This window comes from Chiloscyllium punctatum, chromosome 1 (genome assembly GCF_047496795.1).
Source record: "Chiloscyllium punctatum isolate Juve2018m chromosome 1, sChiPun1.3, whole genome shotgun sequence".
NCBI classification, from domain to species: domain Eukaryota; kingdom Metazoa; phylum Chordata; class Chondrichthyes; order Orectolobiformes; family Hemiscylliidae; genus Chiloscyllium; species Chiloscyllium punctatum.
In genome coordinates, this window is record NC_092739.1 from 57256536 (window position 1) to 57279036 (window position 22501).

General features: G+C 39.0%; 1 protein-coding gene across 2 annotated transcripts in view; it reads left to right on the top strand.

The window, feature by feature from the left end:
* Nucleotides 1-22501, top strand: part of rbpjb (recombination signal binding protein for immunoglobulin kappa J region b) — a 93207-nt gene that overhangs the window by 11112 nt on the left and 59594 nt on the right. For both annotated transcript variants that reach the window (XM_072565862.1, XM_072565944.1), the window contains exons 2-3: nucleotides 18860-18898; nucleotides 19734-19829. In XM_072565862.1, the coding sequence (XP_072421963.1) occupies nucleotides 18860-18898; nucleotides 19734-19829 (135 nt within the window). The remainder of the gene's footprint in view (nucleotides 1-18859; nucleotides 18899-19733; nucleotides 19830-22501) is intronic.

Genomic DNA, 22501 nt, shown 5'->3' on the forward strand with positions numbered 1-22501 from the left:
GGGATGAAGGTGAGACGTTTTGCTGAGGACTGATAGTTCATCCCTCAGTGAGGGGGTGGTCTGGTTTGAATGGTTAAAAATCCAGCAGACTGGGTTCTGAGGCCTGTGACAGTGAAGGAACACTGATATGTTTCCAAGTCAGGTGGTGAGTAGCTTGGAAGTGAACCTGCAGGTGGTGTTCCCATGTATCTGCTGCCTTATAGATGAAAGTGGTCATGGGTATAAAAGGTGCTAAGGATCTTTGGTGAATTACTGCAGTGTATACACACTGCTCTGCTGGGTGAAGGGATTCGATGTGGTACCAATAAAGCAGACTGCTTTATCGTGAAAGCTGTCAACTTGTATGTTGATGGAGCTGCACTCACCCAGGCAAGTGGGGAATATTCACAACATTCCTGACTTGTGCTTTTAGATGATGAACAGGGTTTGGGGAGTCAGGAGGTGAGCATTCCTAGCCTATTACTACTTGTAACCAGTATGTGGTGAGTCCAGTTTAGTTTCTGCTCAATGATAACTCCCAGGATGTTGTTAGTGGGGGATACAGTGATGGTGAGGCTATTAAATGTGAAGGAGTGGTGGTTATATTGTCTTTTATTAGAGATGGTTATTGCCTGGCATTTGTGTGGTGCAATTTGTTACTTGCCACTCTTGAGCCCAAGCCTGGACTTTGGGCAATCCTTGAGCATCCCACTTCTGACCTTTTTTATAGAGGGAAGGTCATTGAAGCAGCTGAAAAAGGTTAGGTCCAGGACATTACCTGAGGCACTCCAGGGCTCTCATGACACAATGGTCTTGTGCCAATCTCTGAACCACGAGGCCCAGGTTCCAGTTTCATCTGCTCCAGAAATGTGCAGTCACATCTCTGAATATAGTTGATTAGAAAATATCTTGCCTGACGAAAGTATCAAAGATGTCCTGGAATTGACATGACTGATTTCCAGCAACCTTAACCATCTTCCTATGTGCCAGCTATGACTGAAACTGGCAGAGCGTTTGCATCCCGATTCCAGTTTTGCTAGGATTCCTTCTTGCCACACTGCTGCCTATTTTAAATATATCTGTTATAAATGTGTAAGGCTTATAGTAGTGTCTAGATTCATCTAACTTATTAGAAGATAGTTTTTTCAGAGTACTTTGTGTGTCATGATTAGAGCACCATCTACATTGGTAACAGACGCATATTCTTTGTGGATTTTCTTTGTCGTTTACTGAGTCTGCAAAGTGAGGTCTGGCTTTGGTCAAGAAACCTTTATTTGATTTTTAATGTTTCACAATTTGCTAGAATGCAACCTTTCTCTATTGAATAATTTTAATGTTTCATCAAGGAACTTTGGAAATTATTAACTTCACTAAAAACACAATATTTTAATGAGCATTGAGGTGTGTGATATATGAATATTAATGTGCAAATTTTAACACATTGCCAGTAGATCTAATACAACAGTGCATAGAATATGTTATGATTTAAGGTTTCTTTGGATCTCAATCTATAGAAGTCTAGAAGTCTAATTTCATTGTCATCGAAGGAATATCCACTTTCACATATATACACTTCTAATTTTGTTCATCTATTTCTCTATTTTAATTTTTATTTTAAAATGGGGTATATGTTACAAAATGAAGTATTGATGTGAAATTTGACTCATTGAGGATAATTGCTGGAATGGTTTTCTTTTGGAAGTTTAAATGGAGGGAAGTGAGAGGTGAAGGTAAGTTAGCCTCGTAAATTGAGTTATTAAAGTATCAATTTTGAGGTTTAACCATTCACTGAAAGTAAACTCTGTGGGAATAGAGGTGCGGAATGGGACTGGCTCTATTGTTCCATATAGATTCATAAAGGCAACTGGCTGTGTTCTGTGCTGCAAATGACTATGACATTTTACTGGTGGATTTATTTGACTTCCATAGATTATAATTATTCTGATATATGGGTTATGGATTAAGTATTTGTTTTATAGTGAGTAAAACAGAAGCTTGGGTGTTTATCTCAGATTGGTTTTCTTGGTTTTGTGGGTAAGACTTTGAGTTCAGTTCTTGTGAGAATGATCCTCGGCCCTGGTGTTGTATACAAAGGTAGTGACGTCAGGACGGGGGTTGGTGGCTGGCATAGACTGGAGTATGATTTTGCATGCTAGAGACTCTAGTAAGATTTGTGGTCAGATTGGAAACCATGAAGTGACTTTTTTTTAACAAAAAAAAGTACAGGTGTAGTCACCATGTCATATGTAAATGGATATCCTATGTGTGGACAAAGAAGTTAAACTACAGGCTTTTCAAAGACCTCTGAAAATAAATCATAACAATGTAGTCTGTGCTTCAAATTGAGAGTTAAACTGATCTGAATTTGTGCACTTGGTTTCCACTTTGTAACTTTGCTCAATTCAAATTATTTAATTTGATGTTTTTGGACTGAAAAATATCAATTTATCAGATTATTTTCCATTTTAAAAAAAAGGGAAATATGAAATATATTTCTAATTTATGGGAAATTGAATTGTAAGCTTTTGAATTTGAAAGGGAAATGATAACTGGGGCTTCTAAGATGTAGATCAGATTAGATTCCCTACAGTGTTTTAAACTTTTTGTTTAGTAAATTAAGATGCCAGTTCGCAGGGCCGCAAGTCAACATTGAGTTGCATCTGTTACCCATAGATATCACTCTAGTTTATGCAAGTCAATCTCTCAGGGGAGAAAAAAGCAGATATCATCCTGAAGGCTGCGACGATTTCAGCACTTTACAAAAAGCTCTCTGTATCGGTGTTCTGCTAAGTTAGATCTGTAATATTGAATGCATAGTTCAAACTAGTAGTTTACTACCACAACCATGCTCCAATTTCAATATTACACAACACTTGATTTGTGCAAAATCATGGGTGTTTTATATAATTATCTTAGAAGTAAATAACAATGAGAATTAGTTATTTCTTGCTTAGCATGAGATCCTGAGCTGCCCATACTTATTTTGTGTTCCAACAGGTGTGTGTAGAATATTAGAATACAAATGCCTAGCAGCTACAGGAATATCAAGGTAGTATTTAACTGCAGGGTAGAAGTTAGGATTGTAATGAAATCACTCGGGTGGGTTTGTGAAAGGGAAGTAATCCTAAACCCGTTCTTGACATGATGTGGATACAGCAGTTGATGCACTAAGGTTTCTAGAAAACTTTTGATAAGGTGTCTCGTCAAATATTAATTTCAGAAATAAAATGTAATGACACGCACAGAATATTAAACATAAATTGACCTTTTCTCTGTTGGCAAGGGATAAGAACTGGTGTGCCACAAGGATCATTGTTGGACTGTAACTTTTTACAATTTATAAAAATGACTTTAAAGAAACCAAAGATATTGTTTCTAAGTTTGGTGATGACTCATAAGTAAATTATGAAGAGGTCAAAAGGCGACTATAAAGATATAGGCGAGTGAGTGGGCAAAAATTTGGCAGATAGTTAAAACACGAGTAAACGTGAAATTCATTTTGTCATGAAAAAGCATAGAAACTAAATGGGGAGGACTTACTGAGCTCTAAAATTGAGATATCTGGCTGTCCCAGTGTATGAATTGCAAAAGGTCAGTAAGCTTGATATTTTAAGTAAGTAGGGAAGCTAATAGAATGGTAAATGCCGGAAAGATGTTCCAGATAACCAGAGAGTCCAGAATCAGGTGGCACAGTTTAAGGATACTGGGTAGGCCACTTAGAACTGAGATGAGGGGAAATTTCTTCACTGACCGGTGAACCTATGCGATTCTCTGATGTGAAAAGTCGTTGCTTCCAAAACATTGAATGCTTTCAAGAAAAGGTTAGGTATTGAATCATAGAATCCCTATACTGTGGAAGCAGGCCACTCGACCTGTTGTGACCATACCGACACTGCAAAGAGCAGCCCATCCAGACCCATCTCTACACTATCCTTGTAACCCTGCATTTCCCAAGGCTGATATGTCTGGATATTATGGAAAATCCACAAATAGGGGTCACCTATTTAAGACTGAGGAGGAGAAATTTCCTCTAATAAAGGATCATGAATATTTCGAACAATCTTCCTCAAAAGGTGGTAAAAGCAGAGTCTTTTGAGTATGCTTTTAAGCAAGGGATGAAAGATTATCAGAGCTAGGCAGGAATGAGGAGAAATAGATCAGTCATGATCTAATTAAATGGTGGAGCTGGCTCGAGGGGTGGCCTCCTCTTAATTTGCATGTTTGTGCAACTGCAAAAGCAACTCAGCAGAGCAGTCTATTTGATCAATGTTAGAATGATCAACATCCCAAAAACACACACTTATTTTTTGGAAACAATTTTTCCTTTGAACCTTGAATTATCGCCCTGAGATTCATTCAGTAAAATACAGCAATGAGGCTTTGTTAAAACTTTACAGTATACGAGTCAGACCACAGCTGAAATACTGTGAATGGTTTTGGGCTCCCTTATCTAAGGAAAAAATGTATTTGCAATGGCAGCAGTCCAGAGAAGGTTCGCTGGGTTGATTTCAGGCTGTCTAATGAGGAGAGGTTGTGTATATTGGGCAAAAACAAAGACTTGTGGATGCTTGAGACTGAAACAAATACAAATTGCTAAAGAACCTCAGCAGGTTGGGGGGCAGCATCTGAGAAGAGAAGAGTAGAGTCCCTGGGCCTAAAATGGACTCTTTTCTCTCCACAGATGCTACCCAACCTGCTGAGGTTCTCCAGTTTAGGTGACTTGAAAAGGTAGAGCCAAAAGCTTGTTTTCCCCCTTTTATAGTTGAAGATCAGAGGGCATAATTTCAGAATAAAGGATTGCACTTTTTATAGATGAGGCAAGATCTTTTGTTTGAGGGTGTGAATCTGTGAAGTTCATTACTACAAGGCATTGTTGAGGCTGGATTGTTAAGTATATTTATGGCTGAGATGCATTTTAAAGTAAGTGAGGAAATCAAAGGTTATGAGATACAGACAGGAAAGTGAAGATAATCAGATCAGCCATGATCTCATTGACTCGATGGGCTGGGTGGCCCACTATCATATGTCTTCTGATCCTTGAAGGCTTTGATCTGAAAGCTGGGCTAACTCTTTGGTTTGTAGAATTATTATTTCACTTGCATACAAGGTTCCTTGAAAGTGGAGTCGCTGATAGATAAGAGAGTGAAGGGGGTGATTGGTATGCTTTCCTTTATTGGTCAGAACATTGAGTATAGAAGTTGGGAGGTCATGTGACTGTACAGACATTGGTTAGGTGACTTTTGGACTCTTGTGTGCAGTTCTGGTCTCCTTCCTATCAGAAGAATGTTGTGAAACTTGAAAGGGTTCAGAAAAGATTTACAAGGATGTTGCAAGGGCTGGAGGATTTAGCTATAGGGAGAGGTTGAATAGGCTGGTGCTGTTTTCTCTGGAGCGTTGGAGGCTGAGGGGTAACCTTAGAGGTTTACAAAATTGAGGGGCATAGATAGGATAAATAGGCAAAGTTCTTTCCTTGTCTTGGGGGAGTCCAGAACTAGAGGGCATAGGTTTAGGGTGAGATGGGAAAGATATAAAAGAGACCATGAGCAAATTTTTCACAGTGGTATATGTATGGAATGAGATGCCAGAGGAAGTAGTGGAGGCTGGTACAATTGCAACCTTTAAAAGGCATCTGGATGGGTATATGAATATGAAGGGTTTGGTGGGATATGGGCCAGGTGCTGGCAGTTGGGACTAGATTAGGTTGGGATATCTGGTTCATATAGACGAGTTGGACCAAAGGGTCTGTTTTAGTGCTGTACATCTGACTCTAAGGGTAGACATTTAAGTCAGTGGGATTGAAAGTGGAAGCCATTGCGCACATTCATTGTAATGAATAAGGCATTGCAAGTACAAAACTTCTGTGCCTGACTGATCCCACATTCTCCTGTGCTCCCCTTTTTTTTTTCTGGTTACAAATTTATTTTTGATAATAAGTGGGAGCAGTTTGTTTCATTGCAGTTTTAACTGTGAAGTATCAGGGAGTTGCTTTGTAATGAAAAGTGAGATGGTTTTTTTCTAAAATAATTGTGCTGCATTCAGTGTAGATTTCAGGTACTATTTCCGGTCGAAGAAAATTGTTAAATGGAGAAACATCTGAGTATTCATATATTGCTTTCATGATCACAATATTCCCAAGTGCTTTTGAATGTTGTCACGAATGCAGATAACACAGATTCGTCTATAGCAACTCCTACACTAGCAAGGAAATGAGCGACCTTAACTTTTTAAATGTCATTTGAAGGATTATTGTTGGCTGACTCTGAGAACCCTCTGAATAGTACGGTATGATTTTTTTTTTTCCCCTGTCTGCTTTGTACCCATCTGATAGGACATATGGGACTATTGTTGAATTTCTCACTCACTAACCAGGGAATAGTCTATCTGCATTTATATTCTAGGAATTGAAGACCTGTGACCAGTGGTATGCCACTGGGTGCTGGGTCCACTTTTCTTCATTTACAAAAATGATTTGCATGTGTACATAGGTATAGTTAGTAAGTCTGCAGATGTAATAGACAGCGAAGAAGGTTACCTCAGATTACAACGGGATCTTGATCAGATGGGCCAATGGGCTGAGGAGTGGCAGATGGAGTTTAAATTATATAACTGTGAGATGCTGCATTTTGGAAAAGGAAATCTTAGCAGGACTTATACATTGAATGGTAAGGTCTTGGGGAGTGTTGCTGAGCAAAGAGACCTTGGAGTGCAGGTTCATAGCTCCTTGAAAGTAGAGTTGCAGGTAAATAGGATAGTGAGGAAGGCGTTTGGTATGCTTTCCTTTATTGGTCAGAGCATTGAGGATAGGAGTTGAGGTCATGTTGCTGCTGTACAGGACATTGGTTTTGCCACTTTTGAAATATTGCATGCAATTCTGTTCTCACTCCTATTGGAAGGATGTTGTGAACCTTGGAAAAGTTCAGAAAAGATTTACAAGGATGTTGCCAGGGTTGAAGAATTTAAGCTGTAGGGAGAGACTGAATAAGTTGGATCATCAGAGGCTGAGGGGTGACCTCATAGAGGCTTAAAATAATGAGGGTCGTGGATAAGATAAATAGACAAGGTCTTTTCCCTGGGGTAGGGGAGTCCAGAGCTCGAGGGCATAGGTTTAGGATGAGCGGCGAACGATATGCAAAGGACCTAAGTGACAACTTTTTCAGTGTATGGAATGAACTGCCAAAAGAAGTGGTGGAGGCTGGTACAATTACAGCATTTAAAAGGCATCTGGATGGGTATATGAATAGGAAGGGTTTAGAGGGATGTGAGCCAAGTGCTGGCAGATGTGACTAGATGAAGTTATGATATCTGGTCAAGTGGGTGGGTTGGACTGATGGGTCTGTTTTTGTGCTGTACATCTCTGTTTCTGACTCTAACTCAGCTGAGACAGTGCATTAAAGTGAGGTTAGAGTCGGTCTATAACATTTCATAAATTTTTACTTTAGAAACAGGACCGGTCTGACTCAAGATTGGGGTAAAGATGGACTCTAACCTTAAACCTTTAATGCATTGGCTGAGCTGAGATGTTGCCTTTTTTATAAAACCTTAAGGTAACTCGGGAATGTGACTTGAAAGAAGTTCTGGAATTTACATATTAATGAACCAAAGCCTGCAACTCTTTCTGAAAGATGAAAGACTTAACAGCAATCTAGGTTTGTTCAATACAGAGGAACCTCGATTATCTGAACAACTTTGGTGGGGAGTATTTTGTTTGGATAATCGAATGCTGGATAACACATTTTAGCCAAGCGTCAGGACCTTGTGATCTTGTTCAGATAATTGACGTTTGGATAATCAAGATTCCTGATGAAGGGCTTTTGCCTGAAACGTCGATTTCGCTGCTTGTTGGATGCTGCCTGAACTGCTGTGCTCTTCCAGCACTACTAATCCAGTATTTGGTTTTCAGCATCTGCAGTCATTGTTTTTACCAAGGTTCCTCTACTGTATATCGTATCAGTTGCATTCATGACAATGTAATCTTTTGCTTTAAACACTGTCTTATGATCCTGCTCCATACTTACCTGATGGAGTAGTGCTCCAAAAGCTAGTACTTCCAAATAAACCTAATGGACTATAGCCTGGTGTTGTATGATTTTTAACTTTTTGTCCACAGGTACTGGCTGACACCTATGAGTGTTTCCAGTATTTTCTGTTTTAAATTCAGATTTCTAACATCTGCATTATTTTACTTTTGCTTCTCTTTTCCCACTTCTGTGACACTGCTGCTTCTGCCAGGTGCTCACAGCAGGCATGAAACTAACCTTTATGAACTGACTTTTTCAGACATTTAATGTGGAGGTGCCAGTGCTGGACTGGGGTGGGCAAAGTTAACAATCACACAATACCAGGTTATAGTCCAACAGGTCTATTTGAAAATACAAGATTTTGGAGCACTACTCCTTCGTCAGGTAGCTAGTGCTTTGGACTGTGACGAAAGAAGTTCTGGGATTTATATATTAATGAATCGTAACCTTCTTTCCCATTCTAAGTGATTAAAGATTTAACAGCAATCTATGTTTTTACAATACATTGTGACAGTTGTATGACACTGATCTTTTACTATAAATTGTGTGTTATGATCCTGTCCCTCTAGCCACCTGAAGAAGGACCAACGCCCCGAAAGTTTGTATTTTCAAATAAACTGTTGGACTGTAACCTGGTGTTGAGATTTTAACTCTGACATTCAAATTAAGTATATTGATGAGATAATGTGGAATCCAGTTTCATCCTTTGCCATTTTATTTTCTTCAACCTAGTGGGAAAGTGAGGGATTGGTAGAAAACAAAACTGAAGATATCTGCACAGAGGAAATTGATGAGCCACCACTGGATGTAGACATAGTGTGGCTCAAGATATGAAGAGCAGGCTTTAATCAGAAAAACTTCTGTCTAGTTTGCAATTGAAGTTGAATTGGCACACCACATTTTTGTGAATCTGCAGCAATTTTGAAGCAACATCTCTTGCGTAGTTGGATCTATGAGAAATCTTCTAAGCTTACTTCTGCAATCGTGTTTAGAATGTTTCATCCCATTGACTTTACAGGTATTTAATTGAGACTTTAAAATCGTTGGACAGGACTATGTGCATAGGTTTTCTCAGGGTTGCATATCTTGGTTTACCAACAGGGCACATTAACTTTGTGCAACAACTGTTCTTAAACTTAAGTAGCTGCATTGCACTTGTTATAACAGCATTAGCTGAGGATAGGATGAGAAAACTAGGTAGCGTTCTGGCCAAATATTGGGAGAATTTGAGCTGTGTAGGTACATTCTGGATGAAAGACATTATATATTTCAACTGAACAGATTAATGTTGTAGACTTGCACAGAAAAACAGGTACAGTGGGAAAGTATCTTGTGCTTGAGGCTTCAAGACTTTGTGGCAATTCTGTTATTGATAACTACAGTATGTAAACAAGCTAACTTGTTCCCCCCAGAGGCAGTATGCTAACCAAATTAAATAGTTTCCATTTAGGTGTTTGAAGGCAGTGCTGCCTTGACGAGGTAAACAGTCAGTTGAGCATACATATATTGTTCAGGCAAAAGATTTGAATATGGGCCTGCAGAGACCATTCTATTGACAAAGTCAAATCAGGATGGCAACTTGCTTTCTCATGGATGGTTGATTTCAAGTACCTGCAGTAAATATACCCAGAGCAGGAGGTGATGGCCTATTAATATAATCACTAGACTGTTAATCCAGAGACCCGAATAATGTCCTGGAGACTCTGATTCGAATCCCATCATGGCAGATGGTGAAATGTGCATTCAGTAAAAATCTAGAATTAAGAGTCCACTGACTTTTTGATTCCTTTGTCGATTGTTGGAAAAACCCATCTTCTTCACTAATGTCCTTTTGGGAAGGAAACTGCCATTCTCACCTGGTCTGACCTACATGTGACTTCAGATCCATAGCAATGTGGTTGACTCTTAACTGCCCTCTGGGCAATTAGGGATAGGCAATAAATGCTTTGATAGCAGCTCTCATCCTGAATGAATTTTAAAAAAAAACAACTTATTGCAAATGGAGAAAGCTGGATAAACTCTAAGTTTGGCATTAACCGTTTATTTTCCACAAATGTTTCAAGTATGAGGAATTGTTGCTCTGTGGTTTTCATTTTTTTATGTATCAAGTAAAGGTAGTAAACAGAAGAGAAGTTATGGTCATGACTTATGAGCAACTGTGCAAGGGCAAATCTAATGGGCAATTATTAGAGGAAATTCCTCCTTTTGAATTGTTTAAAATAGATTCTGCATTTGCTGCAATTTTGAGATGGCCCTAATTATCTCATGAGTAATGTCTCTTCTGGATATAACTGTAGGACCAAAATGTAATCATTGGAAGGTGTAGTTCTAATCAACTTTTGCCAAGTTACCTTTTCAAAGCAATTCTAACTTTTTAAAATTTTTGATCTGGATAAAGTGCAGGTCCACAAATTACTAAAAGTACTTTACTTGTTATTTCCCATAAAATCATTTGGTTATCCATACTTAGCTCTGTGGTTTTTCACGTTCTTGCCATTTCTGCATGCTGTGCCTTCAAATCTGTTTCTCTACTGTTTAATTTCCAGAGTTGGAAATTTTGTCTGAGCCTTGAAGCCATTTCCTGCATCTGTAGATATATTCTGAGCATGTTTGTGGAACCAGTTTTGGCTTTGTTTAGGAGTAGTAACCATTTAGAATTTTTCCTTTGGGATGGATTTTCTAAATCCTGCTGAGTTCTGAATTTCAAGTTTGTTATTTTCTTTGTACACAACAAAGTTATTTTTGTTATATTCTCAATCATTAAACAAAAAGTTGAAATGCAGCAATTGGAATGATGGCTTTTTCTGTCTTAAACAGTTGATAACACTGTGCCAGACTGGAATGGACTGTAATCTGTATGTGTTTCATTTTCCAGAGTGTGGTTCTGATTACAGCAAACTGTTGGACCCTCGTCCCAGTCCTGCACAGTCTACCACTTAAAATCCATTGAAGAGCAAATATCGTTCAATGTAATATAACTAAAAGAATAAAATAATTGATAAAGATTTATTCTTAAGCAATCTTTGTAAAGTCATAAAGTATTTGCAGTACAGAAAGATCCGTCAGCCCATCGTGCTGGTCTTCAGGCATCCATTGATTTTAATCCCATTTTCCATTTCTTGGCTTGTAGCTCTGTAGGCTGATGTTTCAATTATAAGGAAAGGCCGAGGGACCTATGTCTGCTCTAATTGGGGAGAAGAAGGCTAAGAGGGGATTTAATAGACATACAGGATGATCAGAGGATTACGTAGGTTAGACAGTGAGAGTCTTTTCTTAGGATGATGACATTGGCTTGAATGGGCGGGCAGAGCTGCAAATTGAGGGGTGATAGATTAAAGACAGATGTCAGAGGCAGGATCTTTACTCAGTGGTAAGGGAGTAGAATGCCCTGCCTGACAATGTAGTTAACCCAGCCACTTTAGGGGCATTGAAACAGTCCTTAAGTGTATGGTTGATGATGGGATAGTGTTGGGTGACAGGCTTAGATTAGTTCATAGGTTGGCACAACATCGAGGGCCAAAGGGCCAGTTCTGTGCTGTATAGTTCTATGTTCTAATTCCCACCTCTATCATCCATTCAGACATAAAGTTCCAGGAACCCGTAGCCTTCTGGGTGAAAATGGTTTCAATCGAATCCTGTCTCAACCACTCACCACTTATCTTGAAACTGAACTCCCTGGTTATTGATCCCTCGTCTAATGGGAAAGCTTCACCCCATCTACTTTGTCTATATACCTTAGAACTTTGTACATTTTAATCAGATCCTCCCTCAGCCTTCCCCGCTCTAAGGCAAAATACCCCAGCCTTCCCAGTGTCTCTCCATAGTTGAAACACTCCAGCACAGGCAACATCCAGCAGAATTTCCTCTGCCACCCATCTCCTCCGTCTCGTACCTCCTCCTCGCCTGGTGACCATAACTACACATAATACTCCAATGGTGACTTAACTGATGTTATATACTGTTCCATCATAACCTTGCTATTGTGTTCAAAGCCCTTGACTAATAAAGACAAGTATCCCATGTGCCCCCTTATTCACCTTATTGCTTTCAAGCATCTGTGGACATGCACACCAATGTTCTTCTCATCCGCTGTGCTTCCTAGGGTCCTTTTATTCAATGTGTATTCCCTTGCCTTGTTAATCCTCCCAAAATGCATCACCAACACTTTTTGAGATTAAATTTAGTTTGCTGCTCAGTTGAATTTTCAGCTCATCTATATTGTCCTGTAGTCGAAGGCTTTCCCTGCTATCTACCACACCATCAATTTTATTTTTGTCATCTGATCATGCCTCTTGTATTCATGTCTAGATTATTAATATCCGCTACAAATGCAAGGAAGCTAGTACTGATCTCTGGTACAGACTTCCAGTTACACAAATGCCCTTCCATCATCGCCCTCAACTTCCTGCTGGTAAGCCAGTTTTGATTCTAAATTGTTCTGGATCCCCTGGCTTTTAGCTTCTTAACCAGTCTGCTATGTGAGACTTTGATACAAGCTTTACTGAAGTCGGTGTAAACTACAGCAAGTGCACTACCCTCATCTACACACCTAGTCACCACCTCAAAAAACTCAGTCAAATTTATTAGCAATGATCTTCCCCTTACAAAATCAAGTCATATTGCCCAACTGGAGATAAAATGTGTCCTGGAGAATATTTGCCAATAATTTTGAGACTTCTACAAGGTACATATGCAGCAGTAGTGCTGTCTATTCCTAATGTTCTTAAACTAAACTTGAAACCAATCAATAATCTGTATTGTGGTTTTTGAATTAATAGAAACGATCAGTGACGGAATTTGCTTTTTAGTATCAGTAATTCGGTTAGATTGACTGACTACAGTGTGGAAACAGGCCCTTCGCCCAACAAGTCCATACTGACCTTGACCCATCTCCTTACCTCTACCCCTGACTAATGCACCTGACACATTGGGCAATTTAGCATGGCCAATTCACCTGACCTGCACATGTTTTGGATTGTGGGAGGAAACACAGGAGCACTCGGAGTAAACCCACGCGGACATGGGGAGAATGTGCAAACTCCACGCAGTCACCCGAGCCAGGAATCGACCTGGGTCCCTGGTGCTGAGAGGCAGCAGTGCTAACCGGTGAACCACTGTGCTGCCCTTCGTGTATAATATCTTGGGTCCATTCTGATGTAGTTTCAATAAGTTTCCTGCATTACCACTATCTAGATACACAGAGGGACTGCAGTTACCTAATGATCTGTGAACCATCTCAAGAGTGATATTCTCATTCTCATTAGTTGAATGCTTACTTAAATGAATTAAGAGAGGGCAGTCAACCTGGATTTGTTCAGGGGTGATTATTTCTGACTACTTTGATTCTACTTGCTACCCTCTTTTAATTTTGAGGAGGTAATATTTTTGATGGAATCTGTGGATTTTGACAAGGTTACACATGCCACATTAATAAACTAAGGCTGATGGGATCCAAGAGTGACTCAAATTGGATCTGAAATTGCCTCAGTTGTAGAAAGCAGTGGGCAGTGCATTTTGTGACTAGGATGTCAATACTTGCCTGTTGCTTTCAGGACATTTAGATGTAAATGTAAAGAATGTAATTGCATTTGCAGATTATACAAAAATTGTAGTTTGTGAGAAGATATTAATGGACTGGTCTGGTGGGCAAAAAAGTGGCAAATAGAATTCAGTCCTGAGAAGTGACATTATTGGTTTGGGAAGAACAAAGAAATACACAAATGAAAAGATACTGGGAAGCAGAGGGCCCTTGGAGTACAAGTCATCAGAATCTGGAAAGTAAGAGATCAGGTAGACAGAATGTACTGTATATTTTTGTTTATTAACCATGGACATGGATTATAAGAACAGGAAGAGTTTGCAAAAACTAAATGAAATAAAGTGGCAGGCAGAAGAATTAGAGCATTAAAGTGACATTCTTTCAGACTAAAGGTAATGGAAGGTTTCGAATTCACTGTCTAAAAAAGGTAAATGACTTCACTTTCCATAACTGCTGTGCACTTGTGCTAGAAAGTGAAATTTGGTTAGCTGGCTTGTTTGGCTTACACCAACATACCGGATGAAATGAATTCCTTTTGTGCTGTAAATTTATTCTGTGGTGAAATATGAAGTTTATTCTAGATTTTATGGTTTCATGAAAATTGACTACCATTAACCTAAATATTTTGTGACTCTTGGTATGACATTGAATAAGAGTTTGGAAGTAAGTCATCCTGTACTTCAAGTTGCTTTGAAATATTTGTATTGATTCTTCAATGATGGGAAGTGTTCATTTTACAAATACACTGATTTGTACAATTTTTTGCTGTCCCAAGAAGATAAAATAGAAGTTTGACCAATTTAGTTTGCTAAAATACATTCCATTGAAAAATAATTCAGCGAGAGACACATATCCATAACTCAGGAAGTTAAGAATAGTGTTTAAGAGAAGAGCTGATATAAAACAAAAGTAACAAGTCTGAGGTTTGGAAATGTTTTAGGAACCAGAAAATGGCTATCGAAGAGTTAATAAAAAGGGAGAAAGTAGAATATCAAAGTAAACTAGCTATAAAAACAAAGATATATAAATGAGAACTTGAGTATATAAAAAGAAAGAGAATAGCTAAAGTAAATGTAGGCACTTAAAAGCAGAGGCTGGAGAAATTCATCGGATTGAGGAAATTACGATGATGAACAAATAAAGTGCAGGTTTAATTCCAGAAGTAGACACTAACAAAGGAATGAGTGATAACAAGCAGGATTTAATATGAACTTAATTTTGATTTAATTTGTTGTCACATGAACTGAGATATAGTGAAAAGTATTGTTTTGCATGCTATCCAGACAAAGCATCTTTTACAAAAGAACACAATGCAGAATATAGTGTTCCAGCCACACACAAGATGTGGAGGAAGATAAGCTCTAATGTGAGAGGTCCATTCATAAGTCTCCATAAGTGGGGAAGAAGCTGTCTTGGATCCTTTGGTACGTGTTTGCAAACTTTTGTATCTTCTGCCCAATGGAAGATAAGCTATGCCCTCCAGTTCCTGACTCCCCAAATCCAGTGAAAAGACCTTGTCCATGTCCCTCATGATTTTATAAACGTCTATAAGGTCACCCCTCAGCCTCTGGTGCCCAGGGCAAACAGCCCAAGCCTATTCACCCTCTCCCTGTAGCCTAAACCCTCCAACCCTGGCAACATCCTTGTAAATCTTTTCTGAATCCTTTCAAGTTTCACAACTTTCCGATAGGAGGGAGACCAGAATTGCACACAGTATTCCAAAAGTGACCTAACTAATGTCCTGTTCAAGCTGAACATGACCTCCCAACTCCTATACTCAATGCTGAATCCAATAAAGGAAAACATACCAAATGCTACATTCACTATCTACCTGCGACTCCACTTTTAAGGAACTATGAACCTGCACTGAGGTCTTTTTTGTTCAGCAGCACTGCCCAGGTCCTTACCATTAAGTGTATAAGTTCTGCTAAGATTTGCTTTTCCAAAATGCTGGACCTCGTATATCTAAATGAAACTCCATTGGCCTATCTGAACAAGATTTTGTGGTACTCTGTAACTTTCATCACTGTCCGCTATTTTGGTGTCACCTGCAAACTTATCGATACCTTCTGTGTTCACATCCATACATATCCATAGAGGTTTATATAAATGGCAAAAGCCGTAATGAACTCCAAAATGATTATGCTCACAGCTCTGTGCTCATCAAGTCTCTTCATTGTTACTTCAGGAAACTCAATCAAGTTCATGAGACATGATTTCCCATGCACAAAGCCATGTTCACTCTCTCTAATTAGTCCTTGTCTTTCCAAATACATGCAAGTCCCATCCCTCAGGATTCCCTCCAACCACTTGCCCACTTACCGATGTCAGGCTTACCAGTCTACAGTTCCTTGGCTTTCCTTACCTCCTTTCTTAAATAGTATTTGAATACAGCTTGAATTATGCACATTTTCATTATCAGTGCTATATTTTTATATTGGAATTAAGAAGAGGTTTTGCATTTTACTACTTTGCATTTTACTACTTTCATGAATTTACTGGCACTTCATCTGTTTTAACCATTTTCTGCTTTTAATTGATTTATTTGTCTTTCAACTGACCTTCAGCACTGGATCTTTCAAGCATTAACAAGGGAATCCCAAAATATGGTAGTTGCAGAGAGCCTCCAACCTAAATTGTGCAAGTAGTTAAATTGCACAACAAAAAAGCAACTAAGTGGAAAAAGTACTGATTTACACAGATATGAGGAATTGGTTACAGAGATGAAAATAGCTCAAATGCTGTTGACAGGATCAATTTGAATTGTAGGAAATGCAGGAGGTAGAAAGCGAGGAAGTTTAGAAGAAGGATAGACCTGGTGCCAGGAGGAAATGTGGTCAGGGATATGTTGAAGTTCACAATTGGAAAGAATAATGGGTGGTGTTCTGTAACAGAGAATCAGATAACCAGTAAAGACCATGCTTTTCTGTACAATAAAGCTACATGGAAGGAATGTCACTTCTTCCTGAAATATTCTGCATTCTCCTTTCCCTTGTCTTTTTCACATCATGGAATCCCTACATTGTGAAAGCAAGTCAGTCTCTGACACTGTAAAGCAGCAATACTAACCACTGAGCCACTGTGCTGCCCTGTTCATCTCTTCAGCCAAACTTTTAACTAACCTCTTAATCTATTTTTCCCACCAGTTGACTTCATTGTTAGCGAAGTATTCTATTCTAAACCAGAAATCCTATTTAATGCAATCATTTGGAGGTGCTGGTGTTGGTCTGTGGTGTGCAAAGTTAAAAATCACACAACACCAGGTTATAGTCCAACACGTTTACTTGGAAGCACTAGCTTTCAGAAGGCTGCTCCTTCTTCACCTATTGCTTCCAAATAAATCTGTTGGTCTATAACCTGGTGTTGTGATTTTTAACTATGTAATGCAAGTTCTTATTGATACTGTAATTTGAAACACTGCCATTGTAGCTTGTGTTTTAAAATAATCCTTGTGTAAATGAGCAGCTTTTCAATACCAATGGACAAATGTTGATAATAAAGTACAAGTGATGTTTGAATTGCATGTCTTGCTGCCCGTACTGTGTATCTCGTCATTTAATTCTTCCTCACTCATGATTATCCAATCTTTCCATGTCCCAAATGGAGTGCAGTAACATGGTCTTATGTTTACAGCAACTGGTTACACAGTAAATTAGAATTTGGCCATATTTTAGTTGCAAATTGCTAAAAGAGACTTAACAGATTTGAAGCCTCTGGAACAATAGAGGCAGTTCCAAAATAAAACCTCAATCAGTTGGTGATGTCGGATTGGTAGTGTACTTTCTTTGTAGGATCCCATTTGGAAAATTTCTTAAATGAAGATTTGCATAAGATCTGCATTCGTTTTAATGCAAATATATAAAATTTACTTAGTAAAACAAATCTTCTGAAAATTGAACCTAATTCTTCAAGGAATTTCCATGGGGAAGAAATATGTACCACAGCATTATGGTTATCCTCCTTCTCCATTTTTGACCTCTACAGTTGCTTTCTAACAACCATATGCATTTCTTTAATATTAACTGAGGATATTGCAATATTGATTTTGGTATGTTCTTTGCAAACTAAAATTACAAAAGAAAAACCTGCCTTTGAATAGCTTTGGAAGGAATAATAGACTTGTATCTGAGTGGTGTCAGGTCACCCCAAACCACTTCTTTGCTAATAGACGTACTTTGAAACCCAATTCTTTGAAATGTAAAGCAGCATAGACACTGATTTGCTCACCACATGGTACCCGTAATAGCAAAAAAAGGCAAGAAAATGAGCTTTAGATAATCTTAAATTAACTTTGATAAACTTCTCATGATGTTATGGGATCTTTTACAATCCCTTGAGGGGCAGGTGTTGCCACAGTTTTAAAATCACATCTGGAAGAAGGTATATTTAGCAGTGCAGCGCATCTTACTCCTGCATTCAAATGAAAAATTAAATATCTAGAGTAAGGTTTAAACCTCTAACCTTGCAGTTCAGGTCCAGAGTATGTAAGTGAACCAAGGCTGAGATAAAGTGAGCTGTTATCATCCCCTTTCATGTCTATCTTGATGTCATGGTATATGCAGCTATATCAGAATTCAAGGATTTTAGTGTTTATTAGCTTTATTGGATCTATTCTATACTTTACTGCATTTGTGGAGATGATGTTCCTAATCTCCTACAAAAGGGAGCAAGACATAAGAGGCTTTATCCCAATTTATTTAGCCCATGACTGATCTCTCTATCTACCCATATTTGGTCTGTAGCTGTGACCCTTGGAGATGTAATGCCCAAAATGTAGAACTCCATTTGAGTCTGTCCACTGCAAGTGTGGCAAAATACCAATTCTTAATTTGACTATTTGAACTTGTCATCTCAGCCTACTTTTTAACCTAATCACTTTGCAGAATCAAGTCACAATAAAATTAGGTTGATCAGCAAGTGTTGGCAGATTATTTAGTTGTGTAGTGTTCGTGCCCTGTTTGCATCTTGTTAGTCCAGTATTGTGAAGTAGTATTTCAGTTTATTTTATATAAAGTAATAATTCAGTTTGAGATTCAAGTGGGTTACCTGGCTTGCAATTTATGGAGCTTAGACTATCTGCAGCTTTGAATTGTGCCAGATTTGTGACTAAGGAAGGTTGACACATGAATTTAAGAGGAAAATCTTGGAAAATTAGATGGATTAAAATTTTGGCTTTGGGTCCTGATGGCAAGAAAAATATATCCTCGTATATGGGGTGAAGGGTGTTTTTGGGTATAGAGAAATGTTCTTGGTGACAGTTGTAGCAGTTTTGAAATTTGGATTTACAATTTATTAATGCACTTTTTTAATGTTTGCTTTGCAGGAAATTTGGGGAGCGACCTCAACCCAAACGCCTTACCAGGTAAGGTTCTGTTACGTTGGTGTGTTGTGCATCACTATAATTTTAGTTTAAAGACAAAAATTCCACCGACCGCTTCACAGTTACGTTATTGTGTTGCAACAGAACATGCAGCTTGGGTTACAGTTTAAAATACGTGGGGAAAAACTGTAAAAATGTCTTGCACTAATGTTATAAGTTTAATACTGGGGGCCAAAGTTATACCCAACCAATTTCGAAGCATTTGGAGGGATATGGACCAGGTTCTGGTAGGTGAGACTAAATTGGGTTGGGATGTCTGGTCGGCACAGACAAGGTGGACCGAAGGGTCTATTTCCATGCTGTACATCTCTCTAACTCTATGAAATATCTAAATTTTCTGTGGTGACTGTTGTATGAAGTCTATCGAAATAGCTCAATATACTTATGAAACCTTATTTCTACCATTGTGTATATTGAGTGCATTTCATTCTTCGAAATTTTTTTGTGCTTTGGGCAGGGAGTTATTTTGGGTATAGTTGATAACATAGATTGAGAAATGTGAAATGATGTCTCAAATTTGTTTTTGCCTTTTGAGTAAATCACTTAATTTAACATTAGTTTCTTCTGTGACCTTTAATTACTCAAAGTGGCAATTTCAATCTGTGTTTATGGCTCTTGAAGTATTTTTAAGTCTTATTGAAGAAAAGATTTTTTTCTTCAAAAACTAATGTCATATTTGCAAATTTTATACCAAGTTGTAAATTAATTTTTATGCACACCTATTTTTGCAGTCTATAGAAATCTATTGTGAAGATTTAACTCTTGCTTGAACTTACCATGAGTTTAAATCTGAATTCCTTATTGAATGTTTATTTAGGGAAGCAATGCGAAATTATCTTAAGGAGCGTGGCGATCAAACTGTACTAATTCTACATGCTAAGGTTGCACAAAAATCTTATGGGAATGAGAAAAGGTGAGTTGCTTAGGAACTGAATTTGTGATATGTTTTATGATTGTGCTTGTTTATCCAGAAAGAAAAGATAGAGTTTGCATTTATATTGTCTTGTAATGCTCCGGGATTGTTGTAAAATACTTTGCAACTACAATTTTGCTTTACAAATGGAGCCGTTCTAACGAATACCTGATTATTTTATAACCCCTAGCAAACTGCAATTGGCTCATGGACAAAATGATCCTTTTTGTAGTAAGTGTGTTGCTGGATAGCAGTGTTTTATCAAATAGTGCCATGCTTAAGTCTGTTGATGAAATACTGCTGCTGTGATTTAGCAAGTGTAAAGTCTTGTGTTGTAGTTTCATCAAGTTGGTGCCCCACTTTTCGGTATGTTTGTTGATGCTCATTACATGCTTTCCTACACTCACTGAAATGCAGTTGGCACTCAACCTTGGTTGTAAGTTGGACAGGAGGCTGGAAGAACATAGCAAGCCAGGCAGCATTAGGAGGTGGAGAAGTCTGTTTTGGGTGTCAACCACCTTCAGGACTGAGGGTAAGTGTTGGGGAAGCTGCAGATAAAGGGGGAGGCGGGGACAGGGTGGTGAAGTGGGGATTGGCAAAGGCAGGTAGAGGATACAACCTGGTTGGTCAATGCAAGGAATGATGGGGATGATGGAAGGATGGGGAGGGGCTGGAATAGAGTCAGAGGATAGGGAGGGAGGTTACTTAAAATTGGCGAACTCAATGTTGAATCCTCCGGGCTCTAGGTTGCCCAGGTGGAAGATGAGGTGGTGTTCCTTCAATTTGCGCTGTGATTTGTTTTGGCAATGGAGGAGGTCAAGGAAAGGGAGCGGTTGGGGGAATCGAAATGGGCAGTGATTGGGAGGTTTAGTCAGCCCCTGTGGCCCTGGCTGTGCTGTTCAGTGAACTGCTCCCTAAGTTTATGGCTCACTGAGCTCCTCTCCATCCCTTCCACTGCTCCCTGCCACCAACCGGATTCATTCCTCCCATTGGCCAACCAGGTCATACCCTCTACTTGTCTTCACCTATCCCCACTTCATCACCCCCAGTCCGGAAGAAGAGTTTCACCCGAAACATCAACTTCTCGACCACTGATGCTGCCTAGTTTCTGTGTCCTCCCAGCCCTCCTACCTCTCTCTTTTGGATTCCAGCATCTGCAGTCTTTTTTTATCTTTTAACCTTGGTTGTCAGGTGAGGTATATGTTTGGCCACTAATTTACAGATTGTGGTTAAATACAATGCTGATGTTGATAGCTGGCAGCACTTCATTGTTTCTCAGTCTTGGGCTGCTATAAGTGGTCTTAATCCTTCCTGTGTAGCACAGTGTTAATGCTACCTTTTACAGTGGATGTCCCCTTCACTGTCAATATAAGACTTCGTCTCTACTGTATATTGGTTACACCTACCAATACTGCCAGAGGTATTTATGGTACATGAAATTTAGTGAGGTTGAGATGAAATAACATTTTTTCTGCTTTGCTGCTTTCATTATCTGCCATAGTCCTAGTCTGGCAGAAATATTCTTTTTTTATTCATGAGTAGGGTAAATAGATAAGGTCTTTTCCCTGAGATGAGGGAGTCCAAAACTAGAGGGTGTAGGTGTAAGGTGAGGGGGAATGGGTGGGGAGGGGAGATTTAAAAGGCACTAAACGGGCAACCTTTTCAGGTAGAGGATGGTGTGTGTATGGAATGAGCTGCCAGAGGAAGTATTGGGTGCTGGTACAATTACAACACTTAAAAGGGTATCGGAATAGGAAGGGTTTAGAGGGATATAAGCCAAGTGCTGGAAAATGGGATCAGATTAGGGTAGAATATCTGGTTGGCATGGATAAGTTGGATCAAAGGGTCTGTTAATCGTGCTGTACACCTCTTTGACTCTATGGTTCAGTCAGTAGTGATGCTACTGAGCCACTCTTGTGGTCACTAAAGTTTTTAATCCAGAGTGCGTTCTTTGTTCTTGTCCCTTTTCAGTTGTGTTTAAATGGAATATTGGTTCATCAGACAAGAAAGGGTGGAAGGTTATAAACTGTCAGATTTTTCCTCGTGCATAGTTCACCTGACTGCATGAGACTTCATGAAGTCCTGAGTCAGTGTTGATGACTCCAAGGACACAAGATCCCAGATGTGTGTGAACAGGATTTTAAGCTTGATTGGGCTGATTGTGCCTTTTTGTAATGTTTGGTGTGTACAACTCTGCAGTTTATACTCAAACCTCCCAAAAACACTGTGGTGGGTTTTTATCACGGGTTGAACAGGGCATACCTGATAGGTAATAATGGAGTGTGGGACATGCTGAAAGATATGATCGTGTCGGTATGATGATCTCTTGCTCAACTAGTCTTTGAATAGTTCTCAATTTTAGTGCAAGTTGTCAGAATTAAGTGAATAAGATTTTGTAGGATGAATTGGGCTGATTGTGCTCGCTTCATGTGTACTGCCTATGTCATTACAGCATATACTCCAACTCCTACAAAGTAGAGCAGTAGAGCATTAGTAATGGGTCTGTGAGCATATCAATGTGTGCAGTGATCAGTGCGCAACTAGGTACCCAAGCTCTGCCCTTCAGATACAATGCACATCTGTATTGACCTAGCTTTCCTTGGCATTCTCATTTCCAAGTATATGTTGCTTCTTGCACTCTTCCACTGATTCTTAATGTTCAGTTTCGTAAA